This window comes from Colius striatus, chromosome 6 (genome assembly GCF_028858725.1).
Source record: "Colius striatus isolate bColStr4 chromosome 6, bColStr4.1.hap1, whole genome shotgun sequence".
Classification (NCBI taxonomy): domain Eukaryota; kingdom Metazoa; phylum Chordata; class Aves; order Coliiformes; family Coliidae; genus Colius; species Colius striatus.
The window spans coordinates 42,732,153-42,757,676 of record NC_084764.1 but is presented as its reverse complement, the minus strand read 5'-3'; the positions used below and the strand labels follow the sequence as shown (position 1 = coordinate 42,757,676).

Below are 25,524 nucleotides of genomic sequence, written 5' to 3'. Positions count from 1 at the left end.
TAAATCTTGCATGCAATGAGATGAATACATGAGAGAGCAATAAAGCTAAATAAAGTGTGTTTAATGGCATAAATCAAGGAGATGTGAGAGAAGACTTCAGCAACACAAAACCTAGACCTAAGGATTCGTAAATATTAAACATTAAAGAAAACAAACCCCATAACCAATTTCTTGTATACCTAAAAATGATGATATTGTGAAAGAGAAAACATAGAAAAAGCTGTCATTTACCTCGTCAAATTCACAAATAACATGCAAGTTCACCTTTTCTTTGTTCTTTCTTGAAAGTAATTTGAGCATAATTCAGTGCACTTACACAAGAGATCCAGCCAAGTGGCTCTCCATAAGGACACTGAAGAACTCTATGTCCAAGCATAATACAGTGAATATCCCAGCTGCCTAAAAAGCAGGCTTATTTCCAGTAAGCAAGAAAAGGTATGAGTTGTATAGTAAGATCATCCAGTAGGAATAAGAGAAGAAAAACAAGTTCAACTCCCTTGCTCCTAAATTAGCCAGAGGGACTTTCATTTTCTCAGCTTTGATCTGAGGAAGACTGCAGGGGGAACAAACTTAACAACAATTGGATCTGGAGGCTGCTGTGGAGACAAAAGAGAAATGGAGAAGTTCACTTGCCTGGGAAAGACATGCCGGTAGGAAGTGGATATGCTAGGTGTCCAAAGGCTAGATGGGCAAGAAACTAAATGAACAAGTTAGTGAACGTGGAAAGGTGTGTCAGAGAAAGGAGGTCACAGCATCACTGCACAAGAGATACCATAGGGACTGTGGAAAAGATGAGAGGAAACACTAATCTGCAGATGACACAGCTACATAGAGCTGAGCACTCTGAAGGTGGCCTGAAAAGGAAAAGGAATAGTTGATCTTGTTAGTACCAGAAGAGTCTCCTGCTCAGAACTGAAAACTGCTCAGAGAGATTGAGGGACAGACTAAACTCTCGAGCTTTCACAATTAAGCTCTTACTGCTCTGTACTGACACAGTGACTTTCATAATCTATCTCCTATAAGGAACTACAGAGATAAAGGAAAGGACTAGTCCCATCTGCCTTATAATAATTTAAAATCTTTGGCTTCACTAAAAATGATACTTCTGTGACTGAGAAAGGACACAACTGTGACAAAAGGCACTCAAGTTTACAGTGCAAGGACTGTGAAAGTACAGCAATGCTTCAGGAAGAATAAACTATTTAATAACATTCACTTTAGGAGCTAACGTGTATAAATGTTATGCATCAGCTGGAGAACTCATTTATTCTAAACTATTCTACCTTTATATAAGGGCCAAGCAACTCTGTGTGCAGTGACAATTGGAGGCCATTCTCAACATCCTACATTTAGTTAGAAATCTAGGGAAAAGAGTGAATTGTATTGCTCCATACAACTGCTTACAACATAAACATATGAAAATAAGTACCACAGAGGTTAAACAAGCAGATAGGACTTTTCATCCTTCCCCTTCCATGGACACGTGCAACTAAGCATTGCTGTAAAACTGCAAAGCCATGTCTGAGGAATAGCAAAGTCAGCCCTGAAAAGCAGGAACTAAAGGTGTAGATTGAGTAAATGGCACAGTTTAAGTCTTTCCTCCTCAGTCAATACAAGAAGCCATCTCTCAGCTGTGATGGACTAGAAAACCACATCTTTGTTCCCTGTAACTTGTTGAACAGAACTGTCTTTGGCATCTGGAAGAGCAGCACAACTACAAAGTCTGTTTACTTCAAATGAGTATATCTATATTTGTATATACTTCCAGTGTCCATATGCTCCAAAGTCTGTATACTGTATTTCCCACATACATAGACATTGACATAGGTATTTAGTATCTAGAGTGACAGAGATTATGTAAATACACGAGAAGGAGGAAATAGGCCTTTCACAATGTCCCAAGTGGGTTCCAAGAGTTTCCTGTTCCCAGTTAGTCTTTAGACTCCTCAAAACAAATGCAGTCAGATATTCAAGGCCAATATTGGTCATAAACAAATGGTATAATAACTAAAATAACAGGAAAATTACCCCAGAATATAAGTGATGAAGCCAAATTATTCCCATAAAATGTAAATATCTAGTAACTTCAGCCATTACACACTGTCATATATATGAGATTGCAGAGGACATGTCAAAAGCCCTGTTGAAGACATTCCAAATCCAAGAATAATGTGATTCTGCCTAAAAAGTTTACAACAGGCCTCAGAGTGAGGCATGAGGTCAGGATCCTTTGCATTCCCTACAGTATCATAGAAGTTCCTTCTGTGAGATCACATAGTTATTAGCCCTGTAGGGATGTTACCCTACATAACTATCCTTTACGTGAGGCGTGAAGAGACTGAGATTTCTAGCCCTGCAAGAATTCATCAGAAGCTATTTGTAAGTATTAAAATTAGCTTTACACTGTAATTTTTTTTTACTTCCTATTTTTTTCCCCTGAAGTCCTTGAATTGGATTAGTTTCTCTCTATTTTTAAAGAGCAAGATACTGCCAGCTGTTTGAATAATGCTTCAGACAGACTTAAAGAAGAACTGCATCAGTCTGAAGAGAATCCAGACTCTATGAAGCTGAGCCAGGGCTTGAACTGGAAATATGACTGTGCAGAATCCTGCTGTGCGGGCAGCAAGGCTCCTCACTTTGAAAAGGAAAAATGATCACAGGAATGTATGTCTTAGATCAGTTTTTTACTGGGTCAAAATGTTCCAGGAAGCCTACAATAAAATTTATTCAGAACTTATTTTTTTTCCTCTCAAAACCATTAGAATTTCTGGTGCCTAAATTTATCATCTCTTAATGGAATTATTTGCTTTGACTCTGCTATGAGACCCCTAAAATAACCTAGACTGACATAGTTACTTGTTTACTTTAAACAAATTTGATTAAAACTTGGCTTATGTGAAAGGCAACCTCTTCTCAGTACATTGTTAAACGTTACAAACAGAAAGCACTTAATACTTAGAAGCTTACATTAAATTGAATTTGCAGCTCAGGTTTGAAGAACAAGTTCTGTTCCAGACTGAGCTGTTTATCTTTCAATATTTCAAATGAGAAACTTTAAGCAAGTAAATGAAACTTATTTCTCATCTCTTGAGGTTGCTACTTCTGTTAGAAGTTTAACTTGTTTGCCTTTTTCCTCCCAAACAGATTTTGCTGTATCCTTGTCTGATGTGCTAAGAAAACCTTCAAGTATTTTGGCTGTGCACCGGTACTCTCAAAACCCCGATTCAGCCATCTTTGAAACATTTTTACCAGTCACTCTTTAGAACACACTTAAAAATTTTTGTCATATCACAACAAATACACACCAAAATTTTTATATATATATATATATATATATATATATATATATATATGTTTAATGCTTTTTTATCTGGTTGCACTTGTATGGATCAAATTGTTAAAAGTAATGAAAAACATACAGTTCTACTCAAGGATTTTGGCAGAGCACATAGATCTAAAATCTAAGCCCAGGATCTGACAAGCCATAACACAGGTATTCAAGAGAAATGTTGCTTTAATACTGCCATGATGGAATGGGATACAAAGACTGACTACACCAGATGGCTATTCACTGTCATCAGCAAACACACTCCAGGTTAAAACTATTAAGAACTGCTCTGCATGTGGACATACAAGTTTTAACCTACCTCTTAATGGAATTTCCCTGAGCAACTCCTCCTGCATGAAAGTCTCCTGATAGTAAACCAGCTGGACTATCTATTGTAAAACTTTTGCTAAAAGCTTGATTTAAGCCAGTTTTTTTTTCAGCACAAAATTTTAACGCTCAACTTCATCTGTTGGTCAAAGATTCAAGACAAAGAAAATTTACAGGTGTGTGATTCTCTACTTTGGGATGATGGTGAAGTTTTCTTCCTCTACCCGAGTTTATTTTACAGTGAAGTCAACATAAATTTCACAGTGAGAGACAAAAATCAAGTTCCACTTTGTACTTATGGGCAAAGGCATCACTTGATGTCTACCAAGAAAGAAAACTTACTGATATCAATTCTCTCTAATCTGGAGGAACAATTTCAATATTGGAAACAGCAAAAATAAGTTAGAGACAATGGTTCAGGAGAACAAACTGACATCTTATGTTCCCCAACTAAATGACCAAGTAAAAAAGAAATAAACTAAACAACTAGAGCAAAGGAGTATTTAATCCGCTGACTGTTCTCATTACACTAATCTACTTCTGTTCATCCCAATACACTTCGCTCCCATCACATTCTTGTATCCCATCCTTTTTTCCTCCTGAGCTGCATCTGCTTTTTGTTTTCTCATTTCCAAGAAGTTTCTTGGTTATCCTATTACTTTTGCATCTGGACAACTGTCATGATCCAGTCAGTCCTCTTTCTGGGACTTCCTCTAAATACCTCTGTGATCCACTTTTCCTGTTGACGGCTGACAGATGCACCGGGACGAGTGCCTGACCAGTCCCTCTTCTGTCTACCACTGACCCCCAGTGGTTACAGCTATATTTGCTCTGTCTCTCTGTTTTCAGATCACTGCTCTGATATGGACTGAAGCTTGGATAATGCTAGGACATCTAGAATCAAACAAGATCCAGCATTACACGACCACTGTTTCATGGCCACTGAATCAAAGAGTAATTTAAATAGTAAGGAGCCTCTGGGAGTCACCTGGTTCAATAACCCCACTTTGGAGCAGTTTAGACTGCTCAGGACTTTTTTCAGCTAGGTGGAAATTGTTCCACAGACTCCAGACAGTCTGTTCCTATGTCTGTTACTCTCCTTGAGAAAATTTAACTAGTGACAACTAGTGTCACTAGTGTTTAACTAGTGACAACTTGTGTTCAAATTCAACTGGCTCAGCTACACATGAAAAGAGGATGAAGATGCAGCTATTCTCAGAGAAGAGAATCCTGAGATCCTCCCTGGCAAAGGAACATGTTTATTTATGTAAGTCTTATCTCCACATAACTATACTTTGTGTAGTGTGGGAAAGCGATCAGCTCCTGATTACAGCATAATTCCACTTCCACGAAGGAAAGTTGTAAACAAAAGCAAAGCCCAAAAGGTCACCTCAGGAATAAGAGAACTTATCAATTTACAAGATGCCACATAGTTTTTCCTTTAGACTTTGTTATGCAGAATACCAAGCTCTCAGATGAGCTCTTACAGATTAGCATTCGTTTGACAAAGCATGTTTCACTGTTGGAAGAGACTCAGCTCATTCTATTTTTAACATTAAACCTTTATGTGGAAGATAATTCAATGGAATTTAAGCATTCATATAACATGATTTTAAACTAACCATTACTTACATAGTTGCTGATCAAGCAGTTACGGTTTCAAAGAATGAAAAACCCTACTGCATGTGACGAAATGCCATGTAATAGAATTATCCAAATTGAATTCCAGGTTTCCCACCTTTTTTCCCCAAGACTCTTGATTCAAATATTAAAGCAAACATTCACCCTAAAGTTTTCTATGCATGTTGCACTTCCAGCTCTATCCAGATATTAAGCAAAATCCAATTATTTTATCATTAAAGCAGTAGAGAAAATAAAAATATACCTGAATGCAGAATATTTAGTAAGATTTAAGCTGTCTTCAATGTTCCATTGGTTTGTATTCATTTTAGGACTAGTCTGACATTCAGCATGCCAGTAACAATGAATAAGCCTAATGCATTATGTAAGTGTAAGCTGATTAAATCCTTGATCCTGAAGCCACCTCTTTTTCCCTCCCTCCCCCTCTGATTTAAAATTTGTCACAACTGAAAAATCTTAGTTCTCTATGCTTTCAAAACCTATTTTGTACCATTTTTTGGCATAAACCCCTCCATAATTTACATTCCTATAACCTCTTCATGTTTTCGTCTTTCTCGAGTCTTAATAATTTCTTCAACCTGGTAAAAGTCCATTTTAAAGTGATAAATTCCCTAATAAATTTTCATTTTGTGGCCATACTTTGTTCTTTTTAAGAATATGCATACTGAATGGCACAAAGTGTTATCCAAGGTCTGAGCTTAAAAATTTACAGCAAATTCATCTAAATACAAAGCCATGCTGTCAGAAGTTTTAAAGCTGTGAGAAGTGAAATGATAAGACATAATGAACAGGCCGCTCCTAATTTCCAAAGATATATTGTCTCAAATGAAGTATATGTGCTATAGCTTACATGGGGAAATAGATTAGGGGAGGTCATGAAAGAGTTATGTTCCCCTAGCACATTTTAGTGCTATGATCTCACTACATTGTCAATATGACAATGGAAGCAGGATAACCGGATCCATGTAGCACAGGATATCAGCTACTGTTCTCTACAGAAAAGGAACGTAGAAAAGCAATATGTGATTAACTGGTTTGAATAGGGAAAAAACATTCCTTCCACTAGGCCCACATGCCATACCCAAAACAAGCTGCTGTGAGCTGCAAACTAACCAAACAGCTTTGTTGCTGCTTATTTGTGTGTATGAATTTTAGATGCCAATTATCAGGCAATATACAAGCACAGAAAGGTTTTATCTGCCCAACTACATTTAACAGTTTAGCTCTTTTTTTTTTTTCTTTAAGATATCTCAGCTTGAAAAACCTGATTTGTTTGCTTTTAAACTTTTTAAAGCACTATTTTACCCTGGGAAAAAAAAAAAAGCTCTATTCATATTTGGAAATGGACAGTGCTTCATAAAAGACCAAAACCATCTTTTGATTAGTGAGCTCAAATCTGCTGACTGAGATTTAAAAATCATTTAAAAACAGTCAACTATAGATATAGTGTCTCATTAAAGGCAGCAGAATGGCCCTGGACAAATGAGAGTAGAGTATGCTCTGTAGAGTCTCCAGTAGTACTGAGGATGAGAGGAGAGAGAAGGAAGTGAGTAGATGGCTTTAAAGCCACGGTAATTTTGAAAGAGATGTGCTATGTTTTACTTGTGTAAGACAGAATGTTCAAGCCAGGCTTCAGAGTGCCACCAAACAGGTTGCCTATGATATATAATACATATTTTAAATTAAAAACCTAGTAATATATTACTGTGAAAAAAATAAGGTGTAGAAACAAACCAAAAGCATTAAAAACCCCCTGGTATTATTATGAGGTGCCTCTGAGGGGTGTGCATTCTCTTCTACCAGCAACTGAAAACATTCCAATCAATAGATATTTTGTCATATTTTAACATGAGACTATGTCATGAATCACCATCAGTGAGATAAATCAAACAATAAAAGATGTCTGAACAGGCAACACTAGTATGGAAGAGCAATATCTGGTTTTTCCTATGCAGGATAAGACAGAGGAAGACAGATTAGAATATGAAGTAATTACTAAGACACTAGAGGTTTCTCACATCCCAGAAGTGACTTTCTTTCTAGACAGAAAATTTAGATAGTTCATGAAAATGCCATTCACTTCATAAAAAAACCAAACATATACTCAACAAAAACAGAACAAGATTTACACATATCCCACCAGCTCCCACCACAATAGACCTTGAAAAACCAAATATTTGAGTGGAATCGATCCAGATCCTTTAGGATTTATTACATACCCCATTCTCTGTACGTTTCTCCAAAGGTATATTGATGCCATTTCTTTGATTTTGGGCTTGACGTCCACCTAAAAGTAAAGTATCACTATTATTGCCAAGTTGAGTTTCCAGCACAAATGGTTTTCATTCTTGAATGTGTTCTTGTGAAGATTTTTTTTTACATAAAACTTTTACCTTAGAGTTTTTATTCTACTAGTTCCAGCTCTTTCTTATTAGAATATTCTTTGGAAGCAGTGGAGTCAGCAGAAATAAAGCATTTACTTCACAGACTTCCTCTGCTGGAAGTACAGACATGCAGCTCTGCTTCTCTGACTTGTGCTTAGGCAATGATGTCATGAAAGGGAATGCATTGAGAGTGACTACTGGAATTTCCTATTTCTATGTGCACAGGAAGCAGTAGCTTCAGTTGAATTACATTATAAAGCTAGAGGAAGCTTTTCTAATGCCTTATAAACAACTTCAATCTACAAATTGATCTCCAGGTCAATGATTAATTAAAAAGCCTTGCACATGTGGCTTAGAAGAAACATTTTTCTTGTAGATGAAACTCTATGGCTTCAGGTGTACCTCTTAAATTTCTTAACATACTTCAAATTTGTATTGCCCAAAGGATGACCAAGTATTTTACAAAGTATCTAATTAATACAAAATCCCTCATACATGATTTGGCTTGCTATTTCTGGCATTCAAAGCAACCAGCTTAGAAATACAACAAAAGAAACCCCAGCTCAAAGTAATAAGGACTCAGTGAAGACTTGAAATCTGCTTGTTAAAAGTAGACAATTCAGTTGAATGAGTAATGACAATCTGAGAATGAAAATATACATCTCACTTGGAGATACCTTTCCTATCCTTCAGTCTGACAGCCATTAGGTCTATAATGCACAGCCTCCTAAGTCTTCTCATAACTGAAGTACAGTTTGTGCTTAGATGAGAAAATTGAAATACTTCTATTTTTTATTCCAGTCATTTAAAAGACCCATTTAATATGGCACTGTTTCACAGAAACACTTTTGCTGGAGAATCAAGCAGACCAGCCACTTCTCAAGGTGTGAATTATCACCACTGTTAAATATATCTACATAATGTACCGAGAAAGTAAAGCCACTGAGACCTCTGCTGATGATGTCTGTAAAACATGTTAATTTCTAAAGGAGGCAAAATAGTTTACTGAGTCTTTTCTCTGGGGCAGCTAAAAGAGGAGCTCAAAAAGAACAATCCAGCCCTGCCAAAAAGGAGGGACTTTCAACAAGAAAAAAAATTGCATTGAGCCTCTAAAACTCACCATTTTTTTATGCCCAGTATTAAGCAGAATGGAAGCCAATTGTACTATGAAATTATTACTCACACTGGTAGAAATTATTCTACAGAAGGAACATGAATAAATGTGCCACTGAGGAAGGGTCAATATGGCTTTGGTATAAGGAAGTTGTATTACATGTATCTGCTGAAGTTGACTGAAAGAACTGATAACCAAACTCATGTCAGGAATCTTTTCAATGTGTTTAGGTAACAACACTACAGGGTAAGTAAATGTACTTACTCTGTTCATTGCTTTCAGCTGGTGACTCCTCATGACGAAGGAAAAATTTCACCTCTTCTCTGCGGGGACCCCATTTCTGTAGGTGGTCATACATCATGTGATCAAAGGGAATGGGACGTTCTGAAAGGGCAAGACCACAAAAATTAGCACAACTGTTTCCTAGGGCTCTCATTAAGTATCAGAACACTCTTTTTGGTGGCAATTCAGTCTACCCTATGTATTTTGTCTTATGTAAAGTCTAAGACACAGGCACCAACAGACAGTAGTTGCACTGTATTAAAAGCTTGCCTGTTACTGGATCTCAGCTCACTGCCTAATGGCAGTACATAGCCAGTCTGCAAATTCATACAAAAAACAGCAGCATCTGGAAACCCTCATTTAGGAATTCTCCATCAGAACCTTCTTCACAATGCTCACCTTTATACCTTTACTCCCCATCACCCACAGATGGATATTTTCTTCTGTTATGAAAATGATTCATCCAATTTGAACCTCCGGGTTTCCACTCAAACTAAAACCTTTATCATTACACTGACATTTTATTTACAGAGAACTTGAGCAGGTGCTTCCACTCCAACACATTATGCCAGACATGAACTTCCAGCATATGTAGAATTACTAGCAACAAATAAAGGTTAAGCTCTATGCAGCAGTTGGTCTCTTTGTTTTCATTCAAAGACATGTAAAATATTCTCATGATGTAGATATTTCTTTCAAATCAATCACATGTGACTAAGAGGCTGAACACTATATGTTGAGCATTGTAAATCAAAAATACACTCTGAAAGTCTTCCCTGCTTCCATAATAATACTTACATTTCTTTTAATGTTTAGTATTAGAAGACATCTTCTAATCAGTAGAAAAATACACTAGAAGAGATTTAATTTCCTACATGTAGCACCAGCTCCTACCAATACTGCTACAGAAAATCAGGATTAGATGGAACCCAAAAGGTGGAGTTTGTGTTATTCACTATCAAAAACAAAATGCTTTTTGCTCTCCATACCCACACCACAGTATCTACTACCAGGCAGAGCGCTGCTATCACTGTTACCTATTCTATATTTCAGCCATTTGAGGTGAGAAAACAAAGTGAGTCCAAGATATAACAGCTATCTTGGGGAAAGCTTGGGAAAACCACATGACAAATATGCCCTTTATAATTAAATCTACTTAAATTTATATGTATTATGGACTATATAAATGTATACATGTCTCAATACCTGTGGGATAGGTAATTGTTTTATTTAAAGAACAATATATTTTCATTACTTGATACACTTAATGCAATAAAGTGTCATGTCACAATCTATCATGTCAGTTGGTTACAGTGATTAACACAGTTTAGCCAGTTAGATCTAGCTGCTTTCAATGGCAAAGGGTCATTTAAATCACAAGCTGATTATATTCATCAGCTGACTGGTTATCTATCTTCCTAAAAAACACAACCCCTAAACACCACCACCACTTTTCCTTTCTTTTTTCTCATTCCTTACTCAAGTGAACTCCAAGCAACACTGTCAATAGTGTTTATGCACACAAGAATAAGGTCAGTGGCTTATTACAACTTTAAAAACATGATTTTCAGGTTTTTCAACTCCTAAAGTAAGGTAAGATTTCAAGTGCTTTGAAGCATATCCACTAAAATTGCAGCACAAGTCTTTTGAAGATCACAGAGAGTAAAAATATTTAACTGGTTTAGTTCAGAGACTTTAGGACACAGGGGATAATCTTAAGGAATTTTCCTCAAATAAGAAAAAATTGCTAGGTACACCTAGCAAGAACTGAAGTTTGATAGTGAAGTACTAAGAAACTGGTTGTCTAAACAGGGTTGGGCTAATTCTGGAATGGTGAGGAGTGGCTGCAGCCTCACTCCTTGTTAGGCTGGTCTCCCATGAAGAGTAAAGCCCTCATCCTAGGAGCTGTTTAAAATAAAAGCTTTCATTTACATAGAGTACCTTGAAGAATCAAGGCTAATGTTTTTCAGACATGACCACTGAGGGAAATGGGAAAGGTATTTTCTATCCCTTTTGCAATTCTTCCAAAAAACCAACTTGGGATATGTTGCTCTAAATTAGACAGAGAACAGGTTAAAATAATGTCAGCAACATCATCATCACTGAAACATGAAGAAGCACTAATCCTTCTGTACAGCTTATCCTCATGAAACAGATTCAGAATAGACAGACAAAGAACAAATGGGCATTAATGCTTGGTAGAAGATACAACAAAAACTCCTTATTCTTTCCTTCAGTTTAAATTGTTTAAATCCAGAAAAAACACAGGAAGAAAGCAGATTTTATATCTGCTGTAAGTTAGGATACCATAAAGGGATATTTTCTATAAATAACTGGAGAAGTATCTGGAGAATAACCTCGAGAATAAAGCAAAAAGAAACCACCAAAAACCTTGCAGTTGAACTTTTCCTGCTTTTCCTCACTTCAGAAAGAATTGTCAGTAACTGTTTTCACAATACAATTTTGAACTTTGAAAAATTAAAGTTTAAATAGATGAGAAGAGAATGAAGAAAAGGTGAAACAGAAGGAAGGGTGTAGAGTAACAGCTTGGATCTCTAACCACACGTTAAAAGTTACTCATGAGTTAAACATTCTCTAGATAAGTGGAAAACTGTGATACATGCATAGATCCAAAATTATTTGCAAAAACCTACTGAGATTTTAAGTTGGATGAAAAATCTGAAGGACCTTTGAGAACTGAGCTAGACTCGTTTCCATTTAAGCAAAAGTTTTGAGGAGGGGCTAGTTGTAAGTGTTCTGCAATGATCAAAACACCCTGAGTCACCAAAACACAGCACTGATGTTTTAGAAGAGAACTGCAAAAATCTTTCTGTTGGAACTATATATCCACTATTCAAACCAAAATAAGCTTCAGAATTCACAATCTGGTTTTATCCTGCTTACAAGGATCCTGCTGTTTGTAATAAACACATTTATGTTTGCTATGCATGAAACCAGAATACAAAGTAATGGATTATCTCCATAGTGGGGGAATTTCCTGCAAGATCAAGAATGAGACTTTCAGCTCTCAGGTTTGCAGTACACTTGTAGTGAACAAGTATTTCTTTCACAGTTATCTGACTCTATGTTATTACTAAACGCAGGAAGACCAATTAATACAGATTGCTGAAGGGCATTCCAGATGTAAATGAAGCCAATAATTGAGTACTGGGTAGATTTAAAGGTTTAAAACCATCCTCCCTTTAACCACGCTACAAGTCCCTGGCAAAATACCTGTCTTTCGACCTCCGTACCAAATCCTATTTGCAATAGCTGGGGAATGAGGAAGAATATTCTGTATTTTTTTTCTTCTCTCTTGTTATAACATGAGAAATCTGTGCAAAAAGTGGAAGCTTCCAACTGACAAAGCAAAAGGTAGTACAAAATGTACTAATGTATCAAGCACAAAAGCTACTGCCTTCTTCAGTTGTTACTCAACTGAAGAAAGTAGGAAGGAGAAGGAACAGAGAATCAAATACAGAGAAAAGCTAACACAATAAGTAAACAAATATGTTTTCAAAAACCTGAACTATTATTGTAACCCTGTGCCCTCGTGGCCAAGAAGGCCAATGGCATCCTGGGGTGTACCAGAAGGGCTGTGGGCAGCAGGTCAGAGACGTTCTCCTCCCCCTCTACTCTGCCCTCATGAGACCACACCTGAAATATTGTGTCCAGTTCTGGGCCCCTCAGTTCCAGAAGAACAGGGAGCTGCTGGAGAGAGTTCAGTGCAGGGACACAAAGGTGATGGAGTGGAGCATCTCCCTTCTGATGAAAGGCTGAGGGAGTTGGGGCTCTTGAGCTTGGAGGAGACTGAGGGGTGACCTCATTCATGTTTACAAATCTGTAAAGGGCAAGTGTCATGAGGCTGGAGCCAGGCTGTTCTCAGTGATGACCAATGATAGGACAAGGGGCAATGGGTACAAGCTGGAACAGAAGAGGTTCCAAAGAAACACAAGGAAAAGCTTCTTCAGTGTTGAGGTGAGGGAGCACTGGCAGGGGCTGCCCAGATGGGCTGTGGAGTCTCCTTCTCTGAAGACATTCCAACCCACCCAGATGAGGTCCTGTGTGCCCTACTCTAGGTGGTGCTGCTCTGGCAGGGGGATTGCATCTTTCGAGGTCCATTCCAACCTCTCAGATTCTGTGAGCTCCAGAAATCTTACATAATTTTTGGATTGGGAAATTCACATGGGTTTAAGTAATTTTTTTCTGGAAAACAAATGGTCTCTGTCACCCTCTAAAAAGAAAGCATTTCTCGTTTATTTGTACAAACACATTCAGAAGAGGAATATTACTAGAAGAGGCATGATTTTGTTAGATCAGTACAGTTTAGGAAATGGACAAGCTTTTGAGCATGGAAACTGGTTTTTGTACGTGATAACAAAACTACAATGTACAAGCCCCATTGCTTTGAATTTGAATAGACAAATATTAGTCAGCTGGGCTACCTAAAAGAGGCCACAGCTACCTGTAAAACAGATAAGAACATTCACAAGAGAACAAGTATGGTAACTCTCTCTTACAGAGAGCACTGTGATCTGTCATTTATGCAACACGGAGACACTACCAAGAAAACAAACCACTTAACAGTGTGTGACAAAACTTAATGTGTTTATTCAACCCATGATTTTATGTATTAACTTCTGCTTTGAATTTTACTTTCTAAAATGTTCTCTGAAAGAACATTTGGAGACCTCTCTTGAGGGTAAAAGGCTGAGGGGTCGAAGACAGTGAAATAGAAGAGAAAAAGAAATACTCTTCCACTGGCACAACATGCTGCAGTTTCATTGCACATTGCTTCACACCTCCCACTCAGAACCAGAGTTTAAAGTTGTTTGTTGTTGTAAATGTTGCATTTAACTGTTTAGACTTTTTGTTTTCTACATCAGATGTCTGCTCTAGGCAAAAACTATTTTAACAACTTCAGGGGGAAGAGTTCAATCTATCTCTCTGGAACAGCTGAAGAAAAAAGGATCATATTTATACCCTGTTAAAAAGAAATACATAAATCAGGTTGTTTCACTGCGCCCTTTATGTACCTCAGACAAGAATTTGAGGTCACCAATGCACAGATTCAGTAACAGTACCCAATATTTAAGGACAAAACCCAAAATGCTTGTGGTGAAATTCCTGTCAGACTTAAAACCAGTGTACAGAGCACCTTTTTTTGCTGATAGTACAGTCTGGTTCGAGAGATCCAGAAACACATATGTGTTTCATTGTTCCTTCCATTCTGCCTGCTTTTGTCTGTACCACACTTTTAATGGAACAGATCTTTAGAGTTATCACCGTGGGTATTTAGTACATGAAGCTTGATTTGTTAAAGTACCTTCGTGCAAGTTCAAAGAGAAATTTGGAGCCACAAGCACATTTTGAAAAGCTTGACATACCCATTCAACAGGTGGAACCTTTGGGCAGGACTCTTCTCTTAAACATATGTGTCTATAGCATAGAATCATAGAATGGTAGGGGTTAGAAGGGACCTTTAGAGATCATCTAGCCCAACTGCCCTGCTGAAGCATGTTCCATCTAGATCAGGTCACACAGGAATGTATCCAGGATGGTTTAAGTAAGCATTAACTGAATTTGTATTCCTAGAACTGCAGACATGCTCAAACTCTCCCCTGCTCACTACATTCTTGCCTAAACTCCGAGTCCCCACCCAGTTAAAAAAATGACTTCTTGAGGTACCTTTTCCCTGTACAAAGTGTTAGAACAGTTTCAAAGAGAAGGAACAGTTTCCCCAGGAAGGAAATAATCTAGATAGCTAAAAATGAAAAGCTCCAAAGGCATCTGAATAATGCCTGTTTTGTCTGTTTGAGAGGACAAGGGGTAATGGGAAGAAGTTGGAACACAAAAAGTTCCATTTAAACATAAGGAAAAACTGTTTGAGTGTTGAGGTGAGGGAGCCCTGGCCCAGGCTGCCCAGGGAGGGCGTGGAGGCTCCTTCTTGGGATGTTTCCAAACCCGCCTGAATGCGCTCCTGTGTGACCTGATCTAGGTGGCCCTGCTTTAGTAGGGGGTTGGACTGGATCATCTCTAAAGGTCCCTTCCAACCCCCATCGTTCTGTGATTCTATGAAAAAAAACTCCTAACCAAAACAAAATCCCCCTACAAAAAATTTAAGAATTAAATATCAAGTTATGTTCTCATCAGTCTTTATACAAAACAGATGACATAAACTCCTCAAACAGGGTTGACCTGGGTAACTGAGAGGTAAGAACCAGCGTAACAGATTGTACTCACCCCCATACACTGCTATACTATAACCTGGAGGCCTGTACAATTGCAAGAATCCATCTAGAAGAAAGTCCGCAATAGGGTTGTTTTAACACTTCCCTGGAAAGAACTGCCTCCATCATTGCTCTTTGAAATAATAACTGCAACACAAATAGGCTATGGGCACTATTACCTGCCCCAGAGGAGGCTGTCAAATCTTTGAGAGGAAATGTTCAAATGAGCTGGAGATACCACATCCAATCCTGGCAGAATTTTGTCTGCAAAATATCTGCTATTTACTGTATGTAAGGTAAGATATAATCTATACCCATTCTTAAACATCAGGTTGTGTTCACACGCCTAATAGTGAGGAAGTTGGATAGGAAAGAATGCAGGAGTGATCTGCATACACTGACTATAAGAGATGACCACTAAGATTCCATGTTGTCATTTAAATACCCTCTATTCTCTACATGCTGCACACTTACTTCAAATAAATTGCTTCAAGGGGTGAAAAGACATCCCTCCATTATTTGGGTTTTTAAAGATCATGATACTGAATACGTTGTTTGTGTAGTTTGAATAATTGAAACATACAACACTAACACATCTTACACTGCCATTTTAACAAGTATTCCATGCTGAGGAAGAAGACAGAGAAGAGAAGAGAAAAAAACCCTCAAGAACTGCATTAATCCTACAGATAAACCACCCCTTGCGTCAAAGTTTACTAAAAACAAAACCAACAAAGTAGAGTTTGGAATCATTAATAGTGAAAAAAAACAGTTTGTTTTTTCTTTTTAATTGGTACATCTATTGAAATCAATTTCTCCCTGAACATTTCCCTCACCGTTTCCACGCCATACTTCAGCCAGATGGCAGCTTCCTTCTCCAGGCTCTTTGCAGAACTCTACTACATCGCGACAGGTTGTTTCTGGTGTAACTGGAACTTCTGTCAGAATCTGTTCGTTGTTGCTCAGAAACACAGTTAATATCATCTGAAAGAAAAAAACCACAACACACAAAATTAGCAGAATATTTAAGAACAATATGACAAGAATAAGATTATGGGTAAGATTTATAATCTCCCTATAAATGGAATTGTATGCTTATGGTTAGTTACCACGGTGCATCAAAGTAGTTTTCAGTTTCTTGTAACTTTGCCAAAGCTTTGGTCCTTTTTATTGAATCCTTTGGACAGTGCACTGAATTGACATTTTTTTTTAAAAGCTTCAGTTGAAATGGTTTAGTTCTGTCTGAAAATAAGGCTGGGAGGGAAGAAACAAGTTTTGGCTATGATAAAGGCTTGAAATCATAGCATTTCAATGTTGCAAATCATAGAATGGTAAGGGTTGGAAGGGAGCTTTAGAAATCATCCAGTCCAACCCCCCTGCAGAAGCAGGTTCACCTAGATCAAGTCACACAGGAACATGTCCAGATAAATATACTCTTTGGCAAAGTAAGTAACCTGAATCTTCACAGGTGGGCAACTTTACATGATGGACATCATTTTTGCAATTGGTCTGAAGACACAGTTATATTGGGTTGACCTGTAAGCCTCTGGTTAAATGGGAAGCCTCAGAGCTAAAAACACAACTGAGGGGGAAAAGCCTCATTTTTTTTCCCAAGTGATTGCATTTGCTTGCTAGAGCTAAAAACCTATGAAAAGTCAGTTCTTTCTGTACTACTTCAGCCTCACCTCCAAGCTTTTACTGTGTTTATCGGACTGTACATACAACCTTCCCACAGCTGTATTAAGTGTGCTCTCTTCAACCCAAGTTAGAACATGAAAAGACTACTTTTCCTCTAGTAACTGCTCCCAGGTATTCCAGTTGAAAAGAAGCTACAAAACAGAAAATTGTTTTTCTTCCACTCTTCCCTCCACTGCCACACTTTTCTTTCCCCCACTTGATGACATTCAAGATGAACTGACATCAAGAAAAACAGCAAGAAGAAAAAGTGGGATGAAATCTGTAACAGAACAAGCCTAGCACTAAGAGCTACTACTGACACGAGTTGATAGAAACTTCTGTTCAAATTCCTTGCTCCACCTTAAACAGATGTGTGTACAAATACACATACCCTGAGATACTCTCATCCCTGGTCCTGTTAGCAGGTGTAAACAGCAAAGTTAAACACTCAAAAACTATCCACATTGCATCTCCTTGGTGCATATTTACTATTTTATGCTAATTAATAATATGTTAATTTGCTACATTACCCCCATTAAAGGCCTCTGTCTTATCCAGTAGTCTCAATGGATTTGTTCTGTAGGGCCCTCATGTAAATTAGTGCAGGAGTTGGAAGCATACAGTTAACAACTGAGGGGCTTATACGAAAGAAAAGGTAAAAAATATTCTACTAAAAACCAAGAATCCCAATACAATGATGCTAAACTGATTCATTTTTTCCTGGTTGATTGAAAGATAATTATTCCTCCATTATACTAAATCTCTGGAAAACACCTGATCCTAAGCTACTGCTTGAAATTAAACAGATACCTTTAACTACTATCTGCACCTGATTTCCCATCTATAGTCACAACACTGTTCTATAAACTCATGGGGACGGAACAGAGATAATGACATTTAGAAGACAAAGACAGCATAGTAATGGATGTCCCTAAAGAATGTGACAAAATTAGTGATTTTATCTGCAAAGAAAGTTCTTTCAGATGTTCCCAGTAAATAAAATGTAACATCACATATTGAAACACAAAGATTAAACATTATTTAAAAGCTCTTCATTAAATGAGCACTCTCCACTTAGAGCTGTGCTTCAATTTGCATAGGTAATTCTTAAAAACATTCATAATACCTTTACCTGTGGGACATCACACTGGAGATTTGCATTAATGACAGCTAGATACTAAGCAAGAGCAGTCTATCTACTTTAGAAATAGGCACAGGTTCCAAGAAATCTCAGGCCTCAAGCTCTCAGTCTCCTTGTCAGGCTATTTTAGTCCATGTTTCTGCTTTCCCTCAGCTTGCCAAGTTTGTGTGCTGGATCTGAAGTTTTCAAGTAACTACACCTCCACACAAGAAGCAGCCACCCAGGGCTGTACATTTAACTGGAATTAACCCTTGAGTTTCTCCAATAGCAGCTTTAAAGGAAGATATAATAAAAGCCATAGTACAAGCTAGGAGGAAGCTACAGGATAGAGCAACAAGTAATAATGAAAGTGCCTCTAACCACTTACTGTAAACTGCCCACAATGTTACTTTTCCCCTACAGAAGATTGAGACAATTTCAATATTCAGTAAATCTTTTATGGAATACTTATCTGATGTGGAATTTCACCTTGTTTTTAAGAGGAAAGAGTCACATATGAACATAAAAAAGAAGGCTTAGAAGAAACCTTAAAGAGGTCATCTAATGCAGCCTCTTGGCCTCAGGCAGGATCAACTATACCTACATTACTTTGCTTACATTTGTTTGCTTAACCTGTTCTGAAAAGCCTTTCATGATGGAAAATCCATCACCTCAGCAACCCAGGATCCCTGTTGCAAGGAGAAGTTTCTTAAAGTCTAGTCAAAGCTTTCCTCACCGGTATTTAAATCCCATAGTTTTTCTCCTAATCACAGGGGTGGATAGAAAACACTTTTTTTTCTCCCCTTTTTTTCTCTCCTCTGCACTTAAATTTAAGGAATACATAATATATGAGTAAATTAAATAAGGCAGTTAAACTAAACAGCACCAGTCTGACAGTGTTAATGTCAGTATTCTAAACAGCTTCCCTCTAACACTTGCCAATGCTTTCAAAATAAAACCCAAGTTTCCCAAACTTTATGAGAGTACAAAGAGACTCTGGCTTTACTGAAGTCATGATATGATGCATACTGCCTTGTCATCATTTTTTTGGAAGACCTGTTGTGTGTTATGAAAGGATAACAGAATGGCTTAACATCATGTGGGTTTACATGGTTTCCAAGTTTCCATTTTTTATTGCTGCAAAGGTAATACTGGCCCAGATAACTTGCTTCATGTATCCAAAATTATCTGTCTGCATCTGCAGACAGGCTGAAAAAGAACCCAGAAGAACCTTGGAGGTGCAAATTGTCCCATAAAACTCACTCAATTCTCCATACATTCAGACCTGAACTGCTACATAAAGTTCCAGTCTCCTCTGCAAGACCAAACCAAGACTTGCTGTACCTTGAGCACTTACACACTTTCTCTCAGCTCAGAGTGCATCAGTACTGCCTTCTCAACATCTGGGTATCACTCACAATATAACCTGCTAGACAGCTATGGGAAAGGTATCACACTAATGAAAAAGTAAGATGCTGTAGCCACCTATCATCATGCTACTCCTCAAATAAACTTGGCCAAGTAAGAATTACTTTTTAAACAGGTCGTCTGAGTAATACCAAAGGAAGTGAAACACTGTGCTGAGAAATAAGTATCCTGAAACATACACAAAAAGTCTCAAAATACTGAACATTATTAATACATTGCAATATTAATTAGATTTTCAAGTCAGTATCACAGCTGTTCCTATTTGTGGTGGTGATGAAATAAGAATCAGAAGTATTATGTGGTGATAAAATACAAAGAAGCAAAAGATTAAGTTGCAGGAGAAGTGATAAATCATATGATGGCTCATTTTAAATGGATTACTAAACAGGAATGTGTGAAGCTCATCTTGTAAAATGACATCGTAACTGTTGTAACATTTATTTGACAATCTCTCAATTCACAGAATCTCAATCATTCAAAACTTTTACATCCAGTACACAATGTCACACAACAGGACCAACCTAAGACTATGAGCAAGCCACCTGTACACTATGTAAAACAGATAGTTGGGTTTTTTATTTGTATCTACTGGTCCAGCTAATGCTCTCAGAGATTGGAAAACTGGCTGTATGTTTCTCTGCTTTTCACTGGTATGCCTTTATCACTCATTGTGCCTGTCACACAAAAAATCCTTCTTCATGCCTATGGCTTTTACTGTCTTGCTGTTCTGTACCAGTCCTGAGAAGCAGAATGTGTCAGTCTTCACTTCCCCATTGTGACGCAGAATCTTCTTCCCATTGTTTTTCCCTTCTTATCAAGAAATTGATGCCAAACTGTAAGTCTGCACCAGTTTCTGCTCCCCATGTGCTAAGCAGGCAGTTTCATGCTTTCTTCCTTGTTGTTCATCATGGTTTAAATGCACCTGTAAAGCCCACTCATAATTTTCCTTCAAGATCCTCCTTTGCCGTTTCGGCTACAAAACATGGGAGACACAAGTAAGCTGTCAACATGCTGAAAAGCATTTCCAATCAGGCATATGATGCTTTGACTACTTAAACTTCTCTAACTGTTCAGTTCATCTCCTACTTCAACCCAAAAACAAGACTCCCAGAGCTGTGCAAAAGAGAGGTATTCATAACTCTACCACAGCAGAGATCCCACAACGCCACAACTAAATGCCTTACATGCTACTGTATAGAAACAATCTTTCAAATGAGTCGATGTCCTTTGTTCAATATGAGCTTGTTCAGATTGTCCTAGAAACCACCCTAACTTCCCTCCTTGAGTTTCCCAACATCAACTGCATTCCCTAATACAATGCAACTACTTATGACTGAAATAAAACTAGGCAATGGCCATAAATAAAACTAGATTACCATCTGGTAGCTGATGGAACAGTTAAACACCTTTGACAGCTCCAACTCCAACTGTTGAATTAACTCACTATTTTTCGCCAGTCTTACTGAATAAAAATGCAACTTCTTTGATCTTCAGCTAATATCCCAAATTAAAACCAAAAGGTACACATTTCATTAGATCCTCTTCAACAAAAACTTGTATGGAAACAAGAGAGACATCTTACTCAATTATTATGCTAGCAAGACCTGAAACACTGGTACTCGAGAAGAAATACACTGTGCACCCACACCTCCATTGCCTTAAGCCTCAGTTAATAAATTAACTCAGACAACTGATCTAATAAATACTATAAATACAGTAACACAGTCCATATAAGAACCTATCTCCTTATACCCTCCTCATGGAAACTTTGATTATTTAAGCTATCAGAAAGCAATCACAGGATGTTAGGGGTTGGAAGGGACCTTTAGAGACCATCCAGTCCAACCCCTCTGCTATAGCAGGGGGGGATCTACCTAGATCAGGTCACACAGGAATGTGTCCAGGTGGGTTTTGAAGCCCTCCAGAGCAGGAGCCTCCACACCCTCCCTGGGCAGCCTGGGCCAGGGCTCCCTCGCTGAAACACTTAAATAGGTTTTCCCTATGTTTAAATGGAACTTTTTGTGTTCCAGCTTTATCCCTTTACCCCTTTGTCCTGTCACCGGATACAAAAGAAAAAAAGTGCTGGCCCAACCTGCTGACACTCATCATTGAGATACTTGTAACTATTCATGAGATCCCTCCTCAGTGTCCTCCTCTCCAGACTAAACAACCCCAGGTCCCACATCATGAGGACTCACCTGGAGTCCTGTGTCCAGTCCTGGGCTCCCCAGCTTAAGAGGGACAGGGAACTGCTGGAGAAAGGCCAGCACAGGGCCAGCAAGACGATCAAGAGATTCGAGCATCTTTCTTATAAAGAAAGGCTGTGGGCCCTGGGGCTGTTTAGTCTGGAGAATTAAGTTCCAAAGAAACACAAGGAAAGACTTCTTCCCTGTTGAGGTGAGGGAGCACTGGAAGGGGCTGCCCAGATGGGCTGTGGAGTCTCCTTCTCTGGAGACATTCAAACCCAGCTGGATGAGTTCCTGTGTGACCTACTCTAGGTGATTCTGCTCTGGCAGAGGGGTTGCACTGGATGAGTTTTCAAAGTCCCTTCCAGCCCTTAAGATTCTGTGATTATGTGAAAAGCATTCTTTGTTTAAGCTCTTACATTAGTTGCACTCACTGTCAGTTTCACAACCACTGAAAGAGGGGGAAAAAAACTGATTAACCTTCATCAGGCTCTGCACAGAACAACCTGACTATACAAAACATAACCAGGAGGCAAAAAAAAAATAGTCTTGTCACACAACAGTCGTGCTAACAGAGTTAGTAATGGGGTACAAAATTACTTCTTTTGTTAGAGCACAGATTTCACTTGAATTTATTGTTTTAAATAATTATTTGACTCCTCTTATAGAAATGTGGAAGCACAGCATTAAAAGAAATCCTCAAACAAGATTTTCCTACATTTTTATAAGGCCTACACAATGGTTTAAAAAATTGACAAAAAACACAAGAGATTTCCTCTCAGGACTTTCACCACTGTTGCCTTTGCCGTGTTTAGGTTTTGGATATAGTCTGGATTGGTATTTATTTGCTGGAGGAATATTTACAACATTTTCTTTCTCTTTATTACTGAAAGATAAAAAGCTACATCAAATGAAGATCTGGAATGTGGAGCCTCTTGCTCTTTCTGTGGCAGGCTTTTTGTAGGGCAGAGAGATAAGCCAACATTTTTGCTAGCAGAAGGAACTATCATCATGTACTTAAATATATTCAACTAAGCAAGACAGATCCACAGATTATTACATGAAAGGTATTGTAGTAGTTAACTGAAAGACTTCCAGAGCTTTAGGAAAACAATACCTAATGAAAACAATAGTAACTAGAAGTTCACCTGTGTAAACAACACCACAAGCAACCCACAGACTCCAATGGGTGTTCTGAGGGCTGTGACCAGCAAGATATGAACAGGGCTAAAAAAAAACCCAACTGACATACCAAAGTCAAGTTTCTAGCATCTGCCTAAGAAAACTAACATGCCATTTAGACGTTATAGTCCCGTAACAGATTTTAGACTGTACTTTGTGATATTAAAAGTCCCAGTCAATCCATGGCACCAAACCACTGCCAGCTCTTCAGACGTTATCTTTAGAGAAGCTGTTTGTTGTTTGTCACTACAGTGGAATGCTTTCTTTTAGATTCAGATGGTTCTGTTACAAGCAAGCAGGAGTCAAAATTTGGATAGATGAATTTAAAAGTTGCACAGTTAACATGTGGCTACGGAAAGGAAAATGGGTGCAGCTGAAAAAGTTCATGTTAAAAGAATAAAAGAGGTTGCATTACAAATAAAACTGTTGATTTAAAAGGAAATCTGTCCAAGTGCAATATTTAACATTAGCTAAAGGAACACAGCCTGAAGTTAGAAATCTCTAAAACATGCCTCTTGTGATGTTTTCTGGTGGAAAATGTAATTTGGCACTTGCTACAGAATGAGTTCAACATTCCTGCATCGTATTATCTGTTGGTTTGATTCCTAAATTGCTACATCTGGAGAAACAGCAAGAGATCTTGTTGTTGCTCCTTGACACAAATAATTCTACCAAAGGACTGTCAAGACACCAGTTACCTCATAAGAGACTTTAAAAACTCAGGGATAATTCTAGGTACACTGACAAGTTCTTGCTGAGCACATTACCCCATTATCAACATGCACTACAAAGGAAAGGATTTTTATTCTTTCCAGAACAAGGCTTTGATATTTTTTGTTCCACTGTTTAAAACACTGTGGGCCATGTGCTATCTTTTGTGACACACACAACTATAATTAAAATCTCACAAATTAATATTCTCTGATTGATTACAGAATGAGTGCAAATGAGTCATTGCTGTCTATCAAATAAGAAGATTAATCTTTGAATCAAGCAGCTCCAAAGAAGTCTCAGAGTTTTTCTGACACTTGCTGGCTTCATTAAGGATATGCTTTTTTATCTTTTAGAGTACTTTTTTTTTTGTCTGTGAATCTTAGGATGACAAAACTTACGTAGCCCTGCCTGCCTAATCTCACAGAGGTCTACCTAAAGCACCTTGAAGAACACCCCCCAAATCGGCACGCACATCAATTTGGCACTGATTATTAAAGTAGTACAAGAAATTGCTAATCTAGATAAGAAACTACCAAATAACCTTGCTATAAAGTGAATATTTTAGTAGTTGCTAATTCCTTAAATAGTGGTTTCTTCCAGATCTTTTTTAGAAAACTGCAGCAGGTGCTGCATTTGTGACTGTCTGGAGGCACCACTAACACACAGGAAGAGTCAGAACTTCAGGAGACATCAAAACTCTATACCGAAACAGCAGCTACAACAGTGTGGTCAACTTCCCTTAAGTCCATTTGTCCATAAACTCTGATCAACTATAAAGATTATGTCCACAGTTGCTACTATTCTTCACATCTCCAATTCAGGGTCCTTGGAACCAAATTGTTCAGGGAGTGAAGTGGTGATTTCCAGTACAGGGTCAAGTGTCGGACCGCAGGTGAATAGAAGGAGGCATCACTGGTGCACTACAACTGTATCTCATTGTACAAGATCAGAAACACAACTTGGTGCTCATGTTCAGAGGTCCAAAGTATTTGTATCTGTAACCAGTACATCATGCATCAAATCTAAGACAAGCTTGCAACGACACTACTAAAATAGAAACTTCCCTTTTCATTCTACCAGTTATGAGATATGAACAATGTATTTAAAAATACTATTAAATATTTTACCTTCCAAATCATTAAAGACATGTTGCTGAAGAACAACCCAAGTGCAGTGCTACTAAATTTGCAGTAAGCTCAGGTCAACTGGCAATAAATTAAACCAAAACCAAATGAATCCAAGATGACTCAGCTTCAGAAATAATTTTATTACATAAGAATCTCAATTTCCCAGTTGGAGGGGAAAAAGACATATTCACCAAAAGGAAAGGTTTGAAAAAAAACCCCTAAAAACAACAAACCAACACACAAATCAACCCAAATACCATAAACCACACACTCTAAACACCCTAAACCAATAAATCTTCCAAAATAGGACACTTCCCAAAACCCAAAAGAAATACATAAGAAGGACAAAAAATTAGGTGGCGCTTTTTTTAATTGAGTGGAGGATATGATGAGAAATCCCATTCAAAGTCTTTGTGTATTAGGATTAGCAATATTGTAATTTACCCTGAAGGATGGTTCATTCTACCAACACAAGGCAAAGCTGAAGAGCGTGGTTAAGTACGAAGTTTTGGGTTAATTTTCCTGACAGACAACCTCATTTTCAAAATCCACATGTAACAAGTGTTCCACAGATTCTGTATAACAGAACTGAGTGTTCTCAAAGTATTACAAATATTTTGAGCACAGCTAAGGAAAGGGAGGTGCTGATGTTTCTACAGTCTTGTGCTCGACCTTGTCAACAGCTACGGCAAAGTCATCCAAAATCTACTCAGTTCCAGAAAACCCTGACCTACCTACTCCATTGAAAATGATCTCATAAAAAAAACAATGGGATACAGAAGAC

At 38.0% G+C, this 25,524-nt stretch overlaps 1 protein-coding gene across 7 annotated transcripts in view; it reads right to left on the bottom strand.

The window, feature by feature from the left end:
- Positions 1 to 25,524, bottom strand: part of PPP1R13B (protein phosphatase 1 regulatory subunit 13B) — a 70,535-nt gene that overhangs the window by 29,875 nt on the left and 15,136 nt on the right. For all 7 annotated transcript variants that reach the window (XM_061998899.1, XM_061998901.1, XM_061998900.1 and 4 more), the window contains exons 2-4: positions 16,143 to 16,290; positions 9,059 to 9,178; positions 7,516 to 7,583 (exon numbers count right to left, since the gene is read on the bottom strand). In XM_061998899.1, the coding sequence (XP_061854883.1) occupies positions 7,516 to 7,583; positions 9,059 to 9,178; positions 16,143 to 16,290 (336 nt within the window). The remainder of the gene's footprint in view (positions 1 to 7,515; positions 7,584 to 9,058; positions 9,179 to 16,142; positions 16,291 to 25,524) is intronic.